The sequence below is a fragment of the Botryllus schlosseri genome, chromosome 15 (assembly GCF_051294905.1).
Source record: "Botryllus schlosseri isolate E-star chromosome 15, Bs_hap1, whole genome shotgun sequence".
Lineage (NCBI taxonomy): Eukaryota > Metazoa > Chordata > Ascidiacea > Stolidobranchia > Styelidae > Botryllus > Botryllus schlosseri.
In genome coordinates this window covers 18349940-18367157 of record NC_137250.1, presented here as the reverse complement: position 1 = coordinate 18367157, position 17218 = coordinate 18349940, and the positions used below count along the sequence as shown (strand labels likewise).

Sequence of the window (17218 nt, the reverse complement as noted above, 5' to 3'; positions counted from 1 at the left end):
AAGATATGATTACAATCATTCACATACAAGTAGTTCAATACAATGTGTCGAATGCATGCTTTTCATATAGAAGACACCCGGGGGCACGAGAGATCAGATGCATTTTTCACAGCGATATTTGCACTGCCTTCAGATGCTAAACCCTAATGAACGATTCGAACTTGTATGTGTCATCAAAATTGCTCCCTGTATATTGTTTGGGGAAACATTCCATTGTTCCTTGCATTAACCACAAATATATCATGAGTAGTCAACACGCAGGCATAGGCAATATAGGCATAGGCATTTTTTCGTCGGTCGATGGTACTACATTTGATGACGCAAAGTATCTGGAGTGATCTATTAGGCCTATTATAACAGTAATTTGATTATAAAGCAGACGCATTTACGTCCTATGACCACCACATCGGTTAGCAGCTTGATCTAACTACGACATGCGATACAAAACGATCCTTGCACCCAAGTAATCATATATCCTCTGGCATGCACGCCATCGATATAGACTGCGACATCCATTTCATTCGTACATGATTTGTTTCAACCTGGAGGAACGGTTCCTAGATGCATAGGCTATATATATATATATATATACAAATTAAATGGGATCGGAAACGTGACCAAAATCGAATTTCTGGGAACAAAGCCTCACATTTTATCATTAGTACCGGCGGTAAGTTAGGCTACATCGCTGACTTTTTCACATATGCAGCAAATCTGAAGTGCGTCAAGTTCAAGTGCTGCTACAGCATGGAAGTATTCATAGATTCATCGACACAATTATCATCGTCCAACAATATGAATGCAGCAAGCTCCATTGATGTTGAGGATAGCGAACGTCGTATGTATAGCAGTACGATGATCAAATATGTATACAACCGTATATCGTGGATTTTTATCATAGACCTTATACAGAAAGGAAGGATTGTATCAGCCCGGCATTATCCATTTCACTGCTATTCAGTTATACGAAAGATAACAAACTATGGCATTGTTTGCAACTACATATCCTATCTATACTGTTGGAAAGAGATATCAGATCGGGGGAAGCGCCGGCCATAGAATGTTAAGTGGATTTCACAGCTTTTCTGCAACTTAAAGAGTATTTTCAACATATTCTTGGTTCTTTTATTCCCTATTTGTTTCTTTCGGGTAATACGTAAGTATTCAAGGAGATATAGTCGAGTCAACTTGAACGTAAATCGAAAAAATTCGGAAGTGAATTAAGAAAAATTCCCAGTGCAGTATTGTACTATTCATAAATTCATCAGGGCAATTCACGAAAGATTTGAAACTGCCTGAACAAATATAGCCTATATGTATAATTTCGCATCTCAGACTTATCCTAAACGATAAACATGGTTGAAAAATGAAGGACATAATCCGCCTCATATTATTTAATCGCAGGTATGCATATTTACAAAATATAACGAACTATACAATCAATTGCTGCTGTACAATGCACAATTGCACATCCTTCCGTAGAAAATCAATATCAGAACGGGGGAAGCACCGGCCACAGCGAGATCCAATCTATTCTGTGGCCGGCCATAGAATGTCATGTGAATTTCACAGCTTTTTTGGAACTTATAGAGATTTTCTGTCATATATTTGGTGTACATTGTTCTTTCCAATTCTATAAATGTTCTTACGATTAGCCGTGACGAGTGTCAGCCGAATATTCGGGTATATTTTTACAAAAAAAAATCAACACTTACCGGTTACCAGTTTTGATACTGTCTTCATTGCTTCTAGCTTTCTATACCTTTATTTCCTATTCCATTTAGTGGATATCCCCACTTTTAATGCATTCTTTTGTGTGTTGTTAATTGATATTTTAGAGACTCTGCATGGTCGTTTCGACTTCTTCCTATCGTTTCATTGTATCGCTATTCTCCTGGTATTTCGGGTGAAAATGCTTTATAAATTGAGCTAAACTCTCGCTCTCACCTAGCTTTATTGACTGCACGCCCATGATAGAACATAATTTATCATACATTTGACCACGATTGGGGCACGGACAGTACTGATATCCAATATTGAGTTGGTATATTACGGCCGGCCATGAAAATTCGTTGTGGCCGGCCATGAAATTCATTCATGGCCGGCCATGAAATCGAGTTTTCCGTGGCCGGCCAAGGAAGTTTCGTGGCCGGCCACAGCGAAATTTCATGGCCGGCCATAAAATTCGCTGTGGCCGGCCATGGAATAGCACTTTTCATGGCCGGCCACGGAAGATTTGTGGCCGGCCACAAAAAAATCCGTGGCCAGTAAGTGGCCACGGGAATGCTGAAAGTCCGTCTCGAATTTAGAGCACTGAATATTCGCATACTGGAGTCATGGATAATCCCATCCTTTAAATTTTTGCCGATCATGTCGCGAGATTGAGGATTTTAATTAAAGTCGGTCTTTTGACAAAAGCACGAAACACTCGGTCAAGGGAGGGCGAAGTTCAGAAAAACTACAAGCTTCGCTCAACATAAAGGCTATATTTAACCTGCACACTGCTCGGAAGGCAGCGACCAAGACAATAAGCTTTGCACTATCACATATTCATTTCAGTGCAGTGGTTCTCGAACTTGGTGACAAGAAAGCATCAAAAGGGTGGCGCAAATCCTAAGTGCATTGAAACAAATTTTCGCGCTCCGCGCGATGTAGCCCCATTTTAGAGTTGTTGCTCTGTGTATGTCCCACTTTGATATTTAATAATTCTCTCATCAACATCCATAATCTTCCGTGCCATCAAACTATCCGTTGGGATTGCTAGCATTCTGGTTGCACTTTTTAATATTTTGTGAAATCATGGTATGTGGGCGCGAAATTGTTCACTATCATAAAGGGAGGTGTGTCTAAAAAAAGTTTGAGAACCATTGTTTTAGAGTCTTAATAAAAGAAATTGGATAGGGGTTTAAAGAGAGCTAAAATGTATCATGTTTAACATTGATTCGAATCATGACAGCTAGTAGTTATTTTTTCAATTAACCGTCACTCTCTCATTACCTAATATCAACACATTCAGTTAGCAGCATTTAACAATGTAATTTAGAAATAAAATTAAAATACGCTGAAGAATATAGCTAGTTTTTTTCACTCGGCCCGCCAACGTATTTAATTTTCTCATTTGGCCCGCGGAGGAAAATAATTGCCCACCCCTGAGCTATAATAAGCTGTTACTGTAGTGTAGAATGTGAATTCGCCCGCATTATCAAAATGCTTTGGCTAATGATCTGTATAGGTATATTTTAAAGCTATAGATAGCATATACAACGCGGCGTGACGGACAGTCGGGCAACCAATGTAACTACCTGATGGATTCTTAAAGAGTGATTGTTCCAGGACAAACGTCGACATTCAAGTGGGCCTACTCCTACCGGCCCACTGCCCACTTCTCAGAGTAGGCTAAAACGGTAATATGCCATGCAGCAATAATGTAATCATTGTATGATATACTTTGTATATATTTTATTTTCCAGAACTGATAGGGTTGATAATCTTATAAAGATCTTCACCAGTACATTTCGATATACCGTAGGAATTATATCCATCGTCATCGTAGAGAAACGTTATCCACGGTATGGAACACTCTCGCGACCCTTCACACCCAAACCTGTGATCTGTGAAACGCAAAGATACGTTTAAAAAAGGCAGACAATTGTCAATGCAGATACAACGCAATATAGACCTATAAGATAGGGTTACCATATTTTGGAATCGGGGAAGGAGGACACTTTTACCAATTCAGAAAAGTTGGTTGATCAAGACTGAAATAAGCCAATTTCGCTATTTTTGCTGTGAAATTTAGTGAGTTGACTAAAAAAAGGTCATCACCTTCATCCAACTCCCAGTTTACCCACTTTTAACTTAAATTTACTGGTGTTGACTAAAAAAAGGTCACTTTCGATCGAACCCCGAATTACCCGCTCGACCGTGTCCGTCTTTGCTATTTAGCGTCATTTATGTCCATTTTCACTCGAATCTGTCCTTTATCCTAGCTGTAAACGCTGTAAAGGAGGACGAATTGCCAAAAAGGAAGATATTTAGGCGTCCTCGGAGGACATTTTCAAAAACCTGGAAAAGGAGGACAAATCGTCCTAAAGGAGGACGTATGTTTACCCTACTATAACAGTGATGTGGGCATTGTCCAGTTGTCCAACAACGTCCTACAGCTGACAATAATGTCATTGCTAACCTTAAACAAAGATCCAGCGTCACCGACCTTGTCCATCTCAGAGCTTCCGGACGTTACGAACAGTTCATCCATACCTGGACCCCCGAAGCAGCACGAAGTTGTTCGCAGCGCTGATGCACTTATAGGCAGCCTTTGAACCTTCTGACCTAACATGAACCCGAACAACCAGAAGCGGGATAAGACACAAATATGTGGATATGGGAATATTGCTGAGTATATTATATATACATATGAATCATGGATCCATATTCCAGTAACAGGATATCATAAAAATGCTGGAAGTATATAGGATAATACTCTATCCCAGGGGTGGCCAACCTTTTTGCCATCCACGGCCGCATTTCGACTACTCATGTAGCCTATGGCCGCATTCCTGGGTATCGTAAGTAGGTAGGTATGAGGGGGGTAGTGGGGCTTAGCTACTCGAGTTTTTGCCCCAGGACGATATCTGGCAGTAAATACTCCTGTACTATCTGAGGGCATTACAATTCTTTATATATCCCTGCCACTTGAAATCATGAATTCGATGACCGGCCATATAGTATGTGCGTCTGTGAGTAGGGACTCTGGCGTTAAGGGTACTCTGTTTTGATCGACAGTCTGAATAAGATTCATCCTGGCACGGTCATATTTAGGGCAATGGAGGAGGAAACGCTCCACGGTTTCTTTGATCCCGCATGATCACAAAGGCCATTCTGATGACATTTAATTCTGTGTAAATGACCGTTCAGCCTAGAGTGACCAGTCTGCAGCCTAAATAGGACTCCAGATTCAGAGGGTATGGTCGTAATGAACTAGCTGGACGCCAAATATCCATGTACAAGTGCCTATGTCCATTTGCGGTGAAGTCCGAGCTAATCTATTTAATCAGATAGGCTTATTATACGCACCTAAATCACGAGATGTCACTGGCCACGTTATGGGATTGCTCATAGTCGCGCGAAGCGCGAAAAGTTTTTCAGACTGCGACTGATGAATTTCGTCATTAAAATTAGTTGCTTCACATATTACTATCAAACATTTACCCATTATCAGCCCATGTGATCAGATTCACCGGTAAAGTTGATGGAGGGAGTGGTTTCGAAAATTTAGGGAAAGTTATAAATTATGATGCATATCTTCGAGTGGGCAGATTGTTATTAGTTACTTTGTTGCATGCTGTTATTTCTTGACCTCTCATCAGGACTGTCGGTATAGTGAGGAGTAGGGCTGGGCACAATAATTCGAGTACTCGAATATGAACCGAGTATTAATTTTATTGATTCGAGTCGAGTAGTAAAAGACTATTTTTTCGAGTACTGAAATAATACGAGGGAGAGAGAGAGAGAGAGAGAGAGAGAGAGAGAGAAAGAAAGAAAGAGAGTCTATATTTTCATCCAACCAAATTACATAAAAAAAAAACCAGACGGCAATGGTGATGGCACAGAAAATATGCATGCACAGTATTCGGTATCAGATTGGAATGATCGATACGACCGTGAAGGTCAACTATAGTCTGATTACACCAGCATCAAACGGGAACACTTGACTCTACAGTCTGGCTGTAAAAATTGTTGGTTTAAAAAGGATCATAAAAAAGAAAAAGTAAACGATGGTAACTAATGATCAATGCAGCAATGTCTAGGCAAGGTAGGACAACAGTGTTAAAATAACGAAAAGAGGTAATTAGGTAGGTCTTTTTTGAATCTATTATAAGGCAATTCACGGATATCTTGTGGTAATTCATTCCAGATGATAGGTCCTGAGTAGACGATGAATCTCTTAGTTAGGTTACTATTGGGTGGGGGCAAGTAGATATTTCTCTTTGATAAAGATCTCGCGTAATGGGAGTGGGCATTTTTAGCAGGTATGAAAAAGTCATCAAACACATGAGGCAAACTATTGGAAAAATATTTGTGCATAACTTTTGATACTCCTCGCAAGAGAAAGTTAATTTACGAACGAGTATTATAGTTTTGATACTATTTTCCACTGGAAGCCTTGGAACCTTGATTGGCCGTGTCGCAGCATACGAGACATAGTACAAAAGCTACGAACGTTACTGGAAATAACACATTTCCGAAGCCATGATCATCCCACAACATTGTCAACAAGTGCAACGAAATCGGTATGGTCCAAAAAATATCAAAGTATCTTTAATGTGACGGATAACAGGCAGTATGTTCTTTGTCGTGGTATAAAAGGTACATATTTGAACTTTGACATTGTACATTCTGTTGTGACGTCATGATTAGTGATACTCGACTCGACTCGAAGCGTATAATACGTGATTCAGAATCGAATCACTCAGGTCCTCGATTTTGCCCAGCCCTGGGGAGGAGGAGGAGCGCATGATTTCGAGTTGGTATTTCTATATGAGGTGCATCATTTTCCTCTGTTGTTCGAAAATGTACTGTGGGGTTCTGAGTATAAAGGGCGCTACTAAATTAAAGTCGAAGAATGAAAACACATTGAATCGCGCATTGCACGAAGAAAATTTAAAGATTAATTAAAATCCCTCAAGAAATCGGGAGTCCATTCGTAAATTCAAATAGCATGTCGACGGCCGCCAACACATACTAATTAAATTACGTGTCCACGCCCGCACAAATTTCCTTCTACGGTCGCAGGTTGGCCACCCCTGCTCTATCCGTTCAGTTACTACGATAGTATAGAATACCTGTCTCTCCATCCACTTTGATGACTCTCCCGCCACCAAACATCGCCACCCACAAATTCCCATCAGCGTCATTGCACTGGCCGTCGGGAGTTCCATCGAGCCATTTATCAAATTGCGCAAAGACCTGCTCGTTACTTATCGAACCATCGGCAACATCGAAACGATATGATTTCATAGTGTACTGAATATAAATATTAGGATGAATATGTTGCTAAATTGGAGCATGCCGCGGCCTGCTGTGCGCGAGTGCTTCTTCACACCATAGTGTCATACAGTGGTGTGGACACAACCAAATCACACGGCTCAGTGAGATTAGGTGCGTCATTCTCTCCAATTGACCAAAAGTAATTACGGCACAATCTAGACTAGTGGTTCTCAACCTGAAAGGCGCGGGAGGCTCTCGGGGAGGGCGCGAGAAATTGACAAAGTCAGTATGAATTCTGACTAAATATGTGTTTTACAACCATTCTGAGAAGACGATTGTTGAAGATGAAACTTATTTCGTATTCAAGAAAGCTCGTCAAATTCAAACTCTAGCAGTCGCGGTCAATGGAGTATAGGCTGATTTCAACTTCATTTGAGCAACTTTTTGATATTCTTTAAAGATTTAGAGCAATTCCCACGTGTAAGTCATTCATTAATTCATAGCTTTGGCAGTAGCCTAAAGCTCGGTGCGCTGTAGTTAATAGCTGGCGAACTGCACTGCCTAAGGCAGACTTAGATGCAATATAGGTTGCCCGGTTTCGCCTCAATCAGGCTACCCTAAATCAACACAATTTAATTCAATTCCAAAACTGATCAAATTTAGCATGGCAGTACAGAACGACGCTGTGCTCTCAGTAGTCACTACCAGCATTGGGATTGGTCTCAGTGCAACCTACCTTGAAATAAATTGATGTCCTGTTCAATGTTTTTTGCTATTTACATACAAGTTTGGGGAAATTTGTCACAAAGGTTAAAGACTCAACAACTGGAATGCGGATTTAAACTTGGCGTAAGACAAACCATATATATACTATTAGATCAGCGATGGGCAACCTGTGGCTATAGAAGGGAATTTGTGCAGCCGTCGACACCTAATTCAATTAGTATGTGTTGGCGGCCGTCGACATGCAAATGCAAATTACGAATTCACTCCCAAATCTTTGAGAGATTTTAATTAATCTTGAAATTTTCTTCGCGCTCCGCGCAATTCAACATAATTCATTTTTTGATTTTAATATAGTAGCACCCTTCTCAATCTGAGCAGGAATCGGAATCGTGTGTTCCTCGCGAAACAAATTTGTTTGGGTTACATTTGGGCAATTTCAATATATTTTCACTATTTCCACTACCGATACAATTGACAATCCTTATGGGAGGTCAAGAAATAACAGCATGGAACAAAGTGACTCATAATAACATGAACCATACCGGTGAATCTGATCACATGGGCTGAGAAAGGATAAATATTTGATAGATGTGATACTGCTACTATTAATTACGGAATTCATTCATAAATCTGAAAAATTTTCACGCCCGGCGCGACAATATGCAATCCCAGCAACTATTCATAACATTGCCACTCGAGATTTCCGTGCGTATACGTATACGTATACAATAGAACGAAAAGTAGAAAAGTCCGAAGTTCCCCGGGAATGGATATGGACAGATTAACATAAGTATTTTGCGTCCAGTTAGTTCACTGCGGCTACACCCTGGAATGCGGCTTTAGGTTACATAAGTAATCGAAATGCGGCCGTGATTAGCAAAATGGTTGCCTACCTCTGTATTAGATGATGTGCTCTTTTTGACATGACGATAAGTGCAGAAGGGGTCAGGGGGGCGCAATTTTTTTTGACCATGGTCAAGGGGGGCGCATGTACAAAAAGGTTGAGAACCGCTGATCTAGACTGTCTTTCCTGGAGTGAAATTTGATAGAATTGGTATCAATCGAAAGCAATATAAAATTTTTTCTGCTCGTGTCCCTGCCCTGGAACCCTGCAGACCAAATTTGCCACTGTGACGCAACAACGCCGCCTTGAACAAAGCAAGTGAGCAGCGGCACGATAAGAGATTTACCGTTGGTGTGTCGATGAAATACATGGTCTGGCCGTCAGGACTCCATGATAACCCGTTGGAGAGTGAAACATTTTCCAGTTTTGTTTCAACGGTTTGATTAGTATCGAGAGTAACTAAAACTCCTCGTTGAGTTGGAGTAGCGTTTGACAGATATCCAGTGCCTGTAGAGAATAATACAAAAATAATATCTATACGTCACATTGAATCGAAGATGTAAATGCTTCGGCGCCGATTGTCATGCTGAGAATATCTTGTGGATATACATGCATTCTTACCTGCCCAGAATCTACCAGCCGGGTCGCATTTACCATCGTTTAGCGTAGTTTGATCGCTATCTTTCTGGACAGTAGCGAGTGTTGCGATCGAATTGTTTGTCTCGTTCAAGTGAAGAAAGCTATGGTACGCAGCTATTGCCAAACCACCGCTCTCTCTCGGCACAGCGGCGCTTACATACGGATCTTGAAGAAATCGGAGATATGGTGTTTGCGTATATCACAATTGCCGCGAATGACGAAAACATACATTGCTCAGGAAGTACTATAGGCGTCTGAAGTTTTCCTGTGTTGTAATCCCATCTGTGAACAGTGACTTTCGGGATATCAACGAACAGCAGGCGCTGGTTCGGTGCGTCCCAGCAGGGCCCCTCGCCGATGCGGCACAGGTTTTTGCAAAGTGTTTCTACTCGAAAGGACATCTGGCGCTTATTACGTAATTAATTTTGTGAAGCCCATACGTTGTAGCTAGTTATTCGGCAACCGGGAGAAAGCTAATCGTCTGATTAAAACTGTTAATCGCGAGGCGTAAAGCTCGATAACATTTCACGCAAGGATTATCCCGAGTCCCTTTGTGAATTTTTAATCCAGCGAAGTAGGTTTGCCACGATGACAGTGTTGAATCAGACGAATGCCAATCTCCTGAATAAGCAAATCTTATGATCTCCGACTATGTTAGACGAGCTTTAGCATACTTACGAATTACCATGATTATATATAACCAGAATAATTTAATAACTTTCGAAATAAGAACCAGACCCTGCAGGAAACGATTTTACAGGATCTTGTTAACGACGGGAGAGTCACTAATATCATCGGAGTCCGCTGGCGCTAAATCCCTGATTCGTCCGTAAATGCGAACAAAGTCACTGCGATCACAATTGGTGGCACAATAAAGCGCATATATACATTATAGCTCAATAACTGACTTCTGTGTAACCTGTACGTACGTCTATTCAGCTTATAGTACCCTGATGGAAGTAGATTATCCCCTGTGGTCTAATCGTGTTTCAATTTCTATAGATATGTATTTACCTGCTCAGACACGAGTTGGCGAAGTGTGGCCGTGTGGGAAGGACAATATTTACGTCCATAACAAAGGCATTTATATGTTATCATTACACGCAGGTTGCCCATCTGACCGCACGCCGATAAGACAGTGTGTAAGAATACGAAAAGTTTTCATTATACGACCGGTTCGAGATAGACGTTCGCATACCGAAAAAATTTGGTACAAGTCATTGTCGAAACGCTTGGTCGGGCTTCGTTAATGACTAATGACTTGACACAATCCCGAGCTTACCCTCGAACCCACTCGCTGCTGAAAACACCAGTCAATTACAGAACTACACGTATTCAGGGTCACAATACCAGCATTCTAGACCTACGGAAACTTTGCACTCAGTTAACCGCTGTATCGGCGTACGCTGGAAGTTACGAAGACGAAGTGATGCGACTGTAGCGTTCTCAAATCCAGATTTCAACACCAGTTTAATAACTGTACCACAGTTACATCGAAATACACAAGACAGGCGGATATCCATTTTAACCTTTGAACTGTACAGCAGGTAAGCCCCGTGCGCCGAGACCAGTGACCTGTAATACGAAAAGAAAAAGTTTGACCGCGATAAAGTGGAACAGTCATCATATTCTGCGACAAATTGACGAAATTTCCATTCGGAAAATCATGATACTACCAAATAGCATCTAAGGCAGATTGAAGGAAGCACATTATTCGTCATTTTTGGGATATCGGTCTCCCCAAACTATTTGCTAATATGAAATCATCGAGCTGTCTATATCTTCAAATTTATTCGAATTGGTAGTATACAGTATATTATATATAATCAAGCTATACTGGTACGGGCAAGGTATAATGAATATAACCTTAAACAGTGATCCTGATTCTCCCAGAGGGATACCGCTGTCCAAATCGGATTGGCTGTATCGAGCAGAGGTAACGAACAACTCGTCCAAGTTTGGGCCTCCGAAACAACACGAAGTCGTTCGCAGAGCCGAATCGCTGATCTTTATCTGGTCCACGATTTCACCTGTGAAAAAGTATAGGCTAGCAAAATTTATAAGGATGGTTAAAAACGAAATTGGGATTTGTATAGGATAGTTAGACAATAGAAATGGTATGAGATTGTGATCGCTATCCGACTATAAACAAAGGGTATGCACCCACTTTTAAGGCTCTGACGGATATATTTCCAAATGATCATATCGGAGATGGATATTATACAGGGTTGTAATGACTCGGCTCGAGTCGGACTCGAGTCACAATTTTTCGTTGACTCGACTTGAGTCACTTTGCGCATTGAATCGACTGGTAATCGAGTCATTGTGCATGACCCGATCCTGTCATATGACTGAAGACATTCTACATGACTTGATTCAAGCCTCTGGTGCGAAGGTCAATACTTGAAAAATAGGCGCAGGAAATGTCTTTTATCTGTTTGCATGAACATGTTAAAAGTGAGGAAATGAGTATATTATGAATGTACGGCCTTCCATATCAAAGGAGAAAAAGTGTTTTGAACCTGACTTGAACTCGATAGTGAACAGTGAACACGATGACTAGGACTCAGAATCAACCGTTTGCTCCCTGACTGCAGTCAGTGGTGGGTTAAAATGACTAGAGTCAAAACTGTACGTGTACTTACGTACACTGTACAGGTAAAATTGACCTGTGCCTCGGAACCTTGTGACTTGATTACAACTCTGTGATTGATTCAAATCACAGAAACCTGCGCTGCAGAATGATAATAATGATTTGAGCTGGCATTCTGACAGTTCGAGTATGTTTTCAACCGCAACTTACTTGAGAAATGTTTGCAATCATGACTAATAAATCAACTATTGTAATAAGTTTCTCCCTATCAAATCATTTGTTTTTATCATTGTTTTTGTTGGGGGTGATAGGATATCGTACAAGCTACGAATGTAAGCCATGCTTTACAAACCAAGCGCGGTAAGAAATGTGAATAAGACACGAGACCAACCTTTAGTTGTGTCGACTTTAAGTATTCCTCCAAGACCAAACATCGCGACCCATAAATTCCCATCTGAGTCAATACAATGACCGTCAGGCAATGCGTGCTTCTCCTTGTCAAATGTAACAACAACTTGTGGTTCTGAGATCGCACCGGTGTCAACGTCGTACTTGAAGCAGCGTACGTTCAACTGTATGCACCATTGAATTTATTGATTATATATAACTGTACTGAAGTGTAACTGCTGATTCACTAACTTTCAGGGTATCGGTGTAAAACATTCTGGACGAGTCCGAAGTCCAGGATAAGCCATTAGAAATGTCGATTTCTGTGAGATGCTTTGAAATCGATAAATCGGTTCCTAGTGAGAATAACTCTCCTTGTTTGGGGATAGGCTGGGCTGGAACATCTTCAAGTCCCATAGTTCCTTAAAAAGAAATATGAACTTGGAGTTATATAACTGCCATTCATGAATCCGCCATCGACACGCACTTAAACGTTAGAAAATCAGAATGATAAAGCAGAGATTTAGGATAGACGAACGACCCGGTCAGGATGTTGTATCGTTATATGTACCAATTTGGGTGCGACACTGAGTACATATTCTATTAAAATATGGTGTAATCAAGAATATTTGGCAATGCCACAGACACTAAAATTTGTATTTGAACCACGAGAACGGATCTACTATTATTTAACATTTTAACTCCACCGTGGTTTTCTTGTCTTCCGCAAAATTCAATTACGTATATTGGTGTCAGAATATGGAATGGCTTACCGTCTGAACTTCGTAATGAGTTTTAAAAAAGCAATATCTTGACTCTCCTCTCTTAGACGACCGCTAAATTGTATTTACAATGCCCAAATGACCACATGGGGGACCTTATTTTACTAATTTAATTTCTAATTTTTCCATGATGCTCTGTTCTGTTTGTCATGCATTTATACATTTGTATTTTTCTTAGTTGATTTAAAGTTTTGAGTGCAGAGGTGGTCAGAGTAGTCAAGAAATCTACTCAAGTAGAAGTAGAAGTAGCGACGAATAAATCTACTCAAGTACGAGTAGAAGTACTTCTTCTTTAAGCAACCTAAAACTACTTGAAGTAGAAGTCGAATTGACTGACTTTAAAAGTACTCAAGTATAAGTAACTAGTTGTGAAAACGATCCTAATTCGTTCACATGGATTGTAAAAAGGTGCAAATTGAGCTATGCGATAGGCGACGAGCTTGATTCAAATTGATGCATACCAGCAGGTATATCCAATTTTCAATAGCGTAAGCATTCGTTCACATCATGGGATGAAAATGATAGTATTGATGTGGAAATGCGATGCGAATCCTCTGTATTCCCGAACAGCACGTTTTCGAAAATAGCATGGTATGGTGCCATTCCCCATATTATAAGGCCCGTAGTTTAGTCGAAGAGCAATACGGAGAAGTTGTATAGGATACGGTGTAAACACTTTGAGCGATTAGTAAACGTTAATAAAAATTATGGTGGACCATAAAAATGCCATATTGTGTAGCTTTATTTCCGGAAATTAAAGGCACTACTACACTTGCTTTTATACTTCAACATGTATGTTATCCAGACAAAACAACTGATAATAATTATAACTCAAAGTATATGATGCTGGGAATTGAAAGTGAATTATAAATACTACTTCTGAAAGCCGAACATGTATTTCATGTTTTTAGTCCAGAAAGTTTCAAAGGTGGTATGCTAAAACAGCTCTAAAACTAAAAAAGTCAGAGTCCACTTTTCCAGATTTGGACACGCCATTGACATGCTGGATTACGATATGATAAGTAAATGCAAGATTGCGAAACATCAGTTCCAAACGCTATGATGAGCCATATATACTGTGATGAATTATTTGATATGGGCGAACGGCGGCAATGTGGTGTGAACGGAACCACGCCAACCCTCTACCTAAATTATATTCACCGATACTTTCGTGAAATCATACCGGCCACTCCGTATCCACTGCGCGCGAAGCGCGACAAAAATTCTGGCCTTTACTAAAATTTTATGAAAATTAAATGTTGATACTCCGTGAAAACAGCCCCGAAGTTCCTCAGACTATCTTCCTGATTGGAAGATTGAACTACTTCTACTTGATAAACTGAAAATAGCGAAAAGTAAGTAAGTAGATCACAAAATATTTCGAAGTAGAAGTAGAAGTAGCGAAAATCAGATCTACTTGAGTAAGTAGCAGAGGTAGAGGATAACTACTTGAGTACTTCGAAAAAGTAGAAATACTTCGTTACTGACCACCTCTGTTTGAGTGTAACGACTTCCGTAGTTAGATGGTTCTGGATTTGGTGGCTAAGCTTTGATGACTTTGTTGTATATATGTATGCGTTTGCATATACTTATCTTTAAATCATATTTCACCCAATCGCATTTTTGGTATGTATGTTATTGATTTGTAGCCTATGGTTGACAAATAATGATTTTCTCTTTCTTTCTCTCTGTTGAGTAAGAACCTTGTGAATTTCGATTGGTGCATTACTAAATTGATAAATAAATCAAAATTGATTTAAAGCCGCCATCATACGGAATCAGCGCTATTGGAGTTTGTCGCCTAACTGATAATATAATAAATCCCGCGGAGTACAATTCCGTGGATGTAGCAGTATTAAAATCTGCCTTTGCCGTAGTCAGACAATCAAGCATCTTACCAGCCCAGAAGCGACCCCGAGGGTCGCATTTGCCGTCGTTAAAGCGGCATTTTACGTTTTCCGTGACCGTCGCCAATGTCCGAATTTGACCCGATTCTTCATCGACGGACACGTATCTATGCGAAGCGGCAGCAACAAGCCCACCTTTCTCTCTTGGGACTACAGCACCAACAGTGGGATCTGCGATAGCGGCATCGGTAAGATGATGAACGATAACACAGTAAAAGAAGTTACTAATTCTAAAACCCATTCCAGGCGGTTCTTAGAACATTTGTTGGAGTTGTTACTCTATTTGCGTTCTAGCAAAGCTTCATGTGGCCTACATTAAAGTTTTGATTGAAATACAGAATGAATTATGTCTTTGTGACTTGACAGTGAACGCTAAAGAGACTTGAGAAGATTCGCCGTTTGGTGGTATAGGTTTCATTTCGACGCCACTAACATCTATCCGTATAACATGATTACAATCAATAACTTCAGTGAATTTGAACATGATAGATTAGTAACAGCATTCCGGCAGTAAGTGTTGTTTATTCGCCGTACGTCCTTCCTAAACTTGTTTATTAATTGGTCGACCCGTTGTGACATACGAATACGACTCTCATGATGGGGATATAGATCTAATATTAATCTCGTATATTTGATGGTGAAACGATTCCGAGTCAGCTCCAAACAAATTTCCGGCATGATTTCGTTAAATGGGATATAGGAGAGACTGGGGAAAAAAGGTTACTTTGCAAGTAGCGCATATTTAACACATGTCTTGTGCATATTTTACCTAGTAGCACGATTGGTTTCGCGAAACTTTTGGTAGCATAATCCCAACGATGTATCTTCGACTCAAAAATATCCACGAATAGCAGTCTCTGGTTGGTGTCATCCCAATGAGGACCTTCTCCCAGCCTAGTAAAGTTATTCGCAAGGTTGATAACGTTTCGCATATAGCTGGTATGCTAAGAATGTAATCAAATTCTATAATTATACCCAGGGTGTATGATTGAACAGATGTTAGTGACACAAAGAACATACCAGTTTTTTTAGCAAGAGAGCATTGTAGTCCTAGGCTAGACTATGAATGACCCCTGAGGTAGAGGTACCTTTTTAGTAGTCGGTAAGGAAATGAGGAAGGCGTACTGAGGCACAAAGCCCCGGCCACGAACTGTGGGGTCACCGATCTCATATCTCATCATTTGCCGAAGCCTATGATACGAATAACACAATCATTTGGATCAGGATCGCAAATAGAAATATTACTCAATCAGCACGAGCACGAGGCATCATCACTGTGACGGTCACAGAGGTCAGTATGGAGCACAGCACCACAGCTGCTCACTGCTCATGCTCACTAGTCACTACACATCACATAACTCCCCAGCCAACAAATATTACCATAAAATTCAATCCTAAACGCTGCAACATCGGAACCGACAAAGCGAAAAATCGCGTAAACCCGCACGACTGCAGTACCGAAAACTTGTCCATCGCAAGATTGCCTTAGTCACACGCAATTTACATTGCGTCTGCGTTTCTTATGAAAGTCATCCATCTCACGCAGATCGCCGATGATATTTGTACATCATTTGAGGTTTGGTTATAAGCTCCTAATTACTAGGACTTATTACAGCCAAACCAAACCGCGGCGACTGTGGTTGAACATTATTCGCAGCTATTTGAGTTACTGGTAAATATGCATTTCGATACCCAATGACAATAAAATAGTCATTGAAATTGAGTGTGATAAATTTCGCAGTTGTGAAGAGCACACTGAGTAGATAATAACAACAATATTTTTATCCATGACATTTCTAGAGACATTGCTAAACAAGCTGCGCTGGTTTTAGACCAATGCCTGTAACGTGGATTGCCCAATGCTCATTGCTCATCTACCAATGCTGTCTGTCCTGATAGCTTGATCACGGAAAGGTGGAAGCTTAGCAATGTCTCTCGAATGCACAACACATTGTTCTGACAGTTGCCTAGCAGTGTTTACTGCGTACATAGTTCAGTGAATATCCACTGTTTTGGTGAATGTTTTACACATAAAACGAAATCAGTTTATTGTACTTAATTCAACAGATGCACTCTTTGCGCTGCTGTCGCTCCAGGCGTAGTATGGATCATTGATATTTTTATCATTCTTTTCTCCTTAGCTATTAACGTTGGTTTTGTTAAAATACGATTCCACGCAGTGTTTATACATTTGTGACGCAACAATTTTATGGGTAGGCTATATGATATTCCCAGTTCCCATCCCCCCTCACAGGCTAATTCTGGCCTGCAGTATTCTTGATCCTACTTTTATTTTTATTTGTACTGTGCGCATACTGCTTAACCAAATAAACATAATTCATTTATCTTC

The 17218-nt window shown here is 40.4% G+C and overlaps 2 protein-coding genes across 3 annotated transcripts; both read right to left on the bottom strand.

Annotated features, from left to right (window-relative positions):
* Positions 1-3434: 3434 nt before the first annotated feature.
* On the bottom strand, positions 3435-10523 carry LOC145457910 (regucalcin-like). Of its 2 annotated transcripts, none has more exons than XM_080336204.1 (6): positions 9429-10523; positions 9182-9364; positions 8907-9067; positions 6846-7026; positions 4187-4332; positions 3435-3611 (listed from the first exon to the last, which is right to left on the bottom strand). In XM_080336204.1, the coding sequence occupies exons 1-6, from the start codon at positions 9598-9600 to the stop codon at positions 3561-3563; spliced, it is 894 nt and encodes a 297-aa protein (XP_080192330.1). In that variant the 5' UTR covers positions 9601-10523; the 3' UTR covers positions 3435-3560. The 2 variants fall into 2 exon arrangements, with proteins under 2 accessions (XP_080192330.1, XP_080192331.1); XM_080336205.1 differs by having other exon boundaries at positions 4214-4332.
* Positions 10524-10650: 127 nt separating this feature from the next.
* LOC145457909 (regucalcin-like) lies at positions 10651-17157 on the bottom strand. The gene is made up of 6 exons (XM_080336203.1): positions 15638-17157; positions 14860-15039; positions 12432-12601; positions 12184-12364; positions 11066-11229; positions 10651-10774 (listed from the first exon to the last, which is right to left on the bottom strand). Exons 1-6 carry the CDS (start codon positions 15798-15800, stop codon positions 10724-10726), a joined length of 909 nt encoding a protein of 302 aa, XP_080192329.1. The 5' UTR covers positions 15801-17157; the 3' UTR covers positions 10651-10723.
* Positions 17158-17218: the final 61 nt, after the last annotated feature.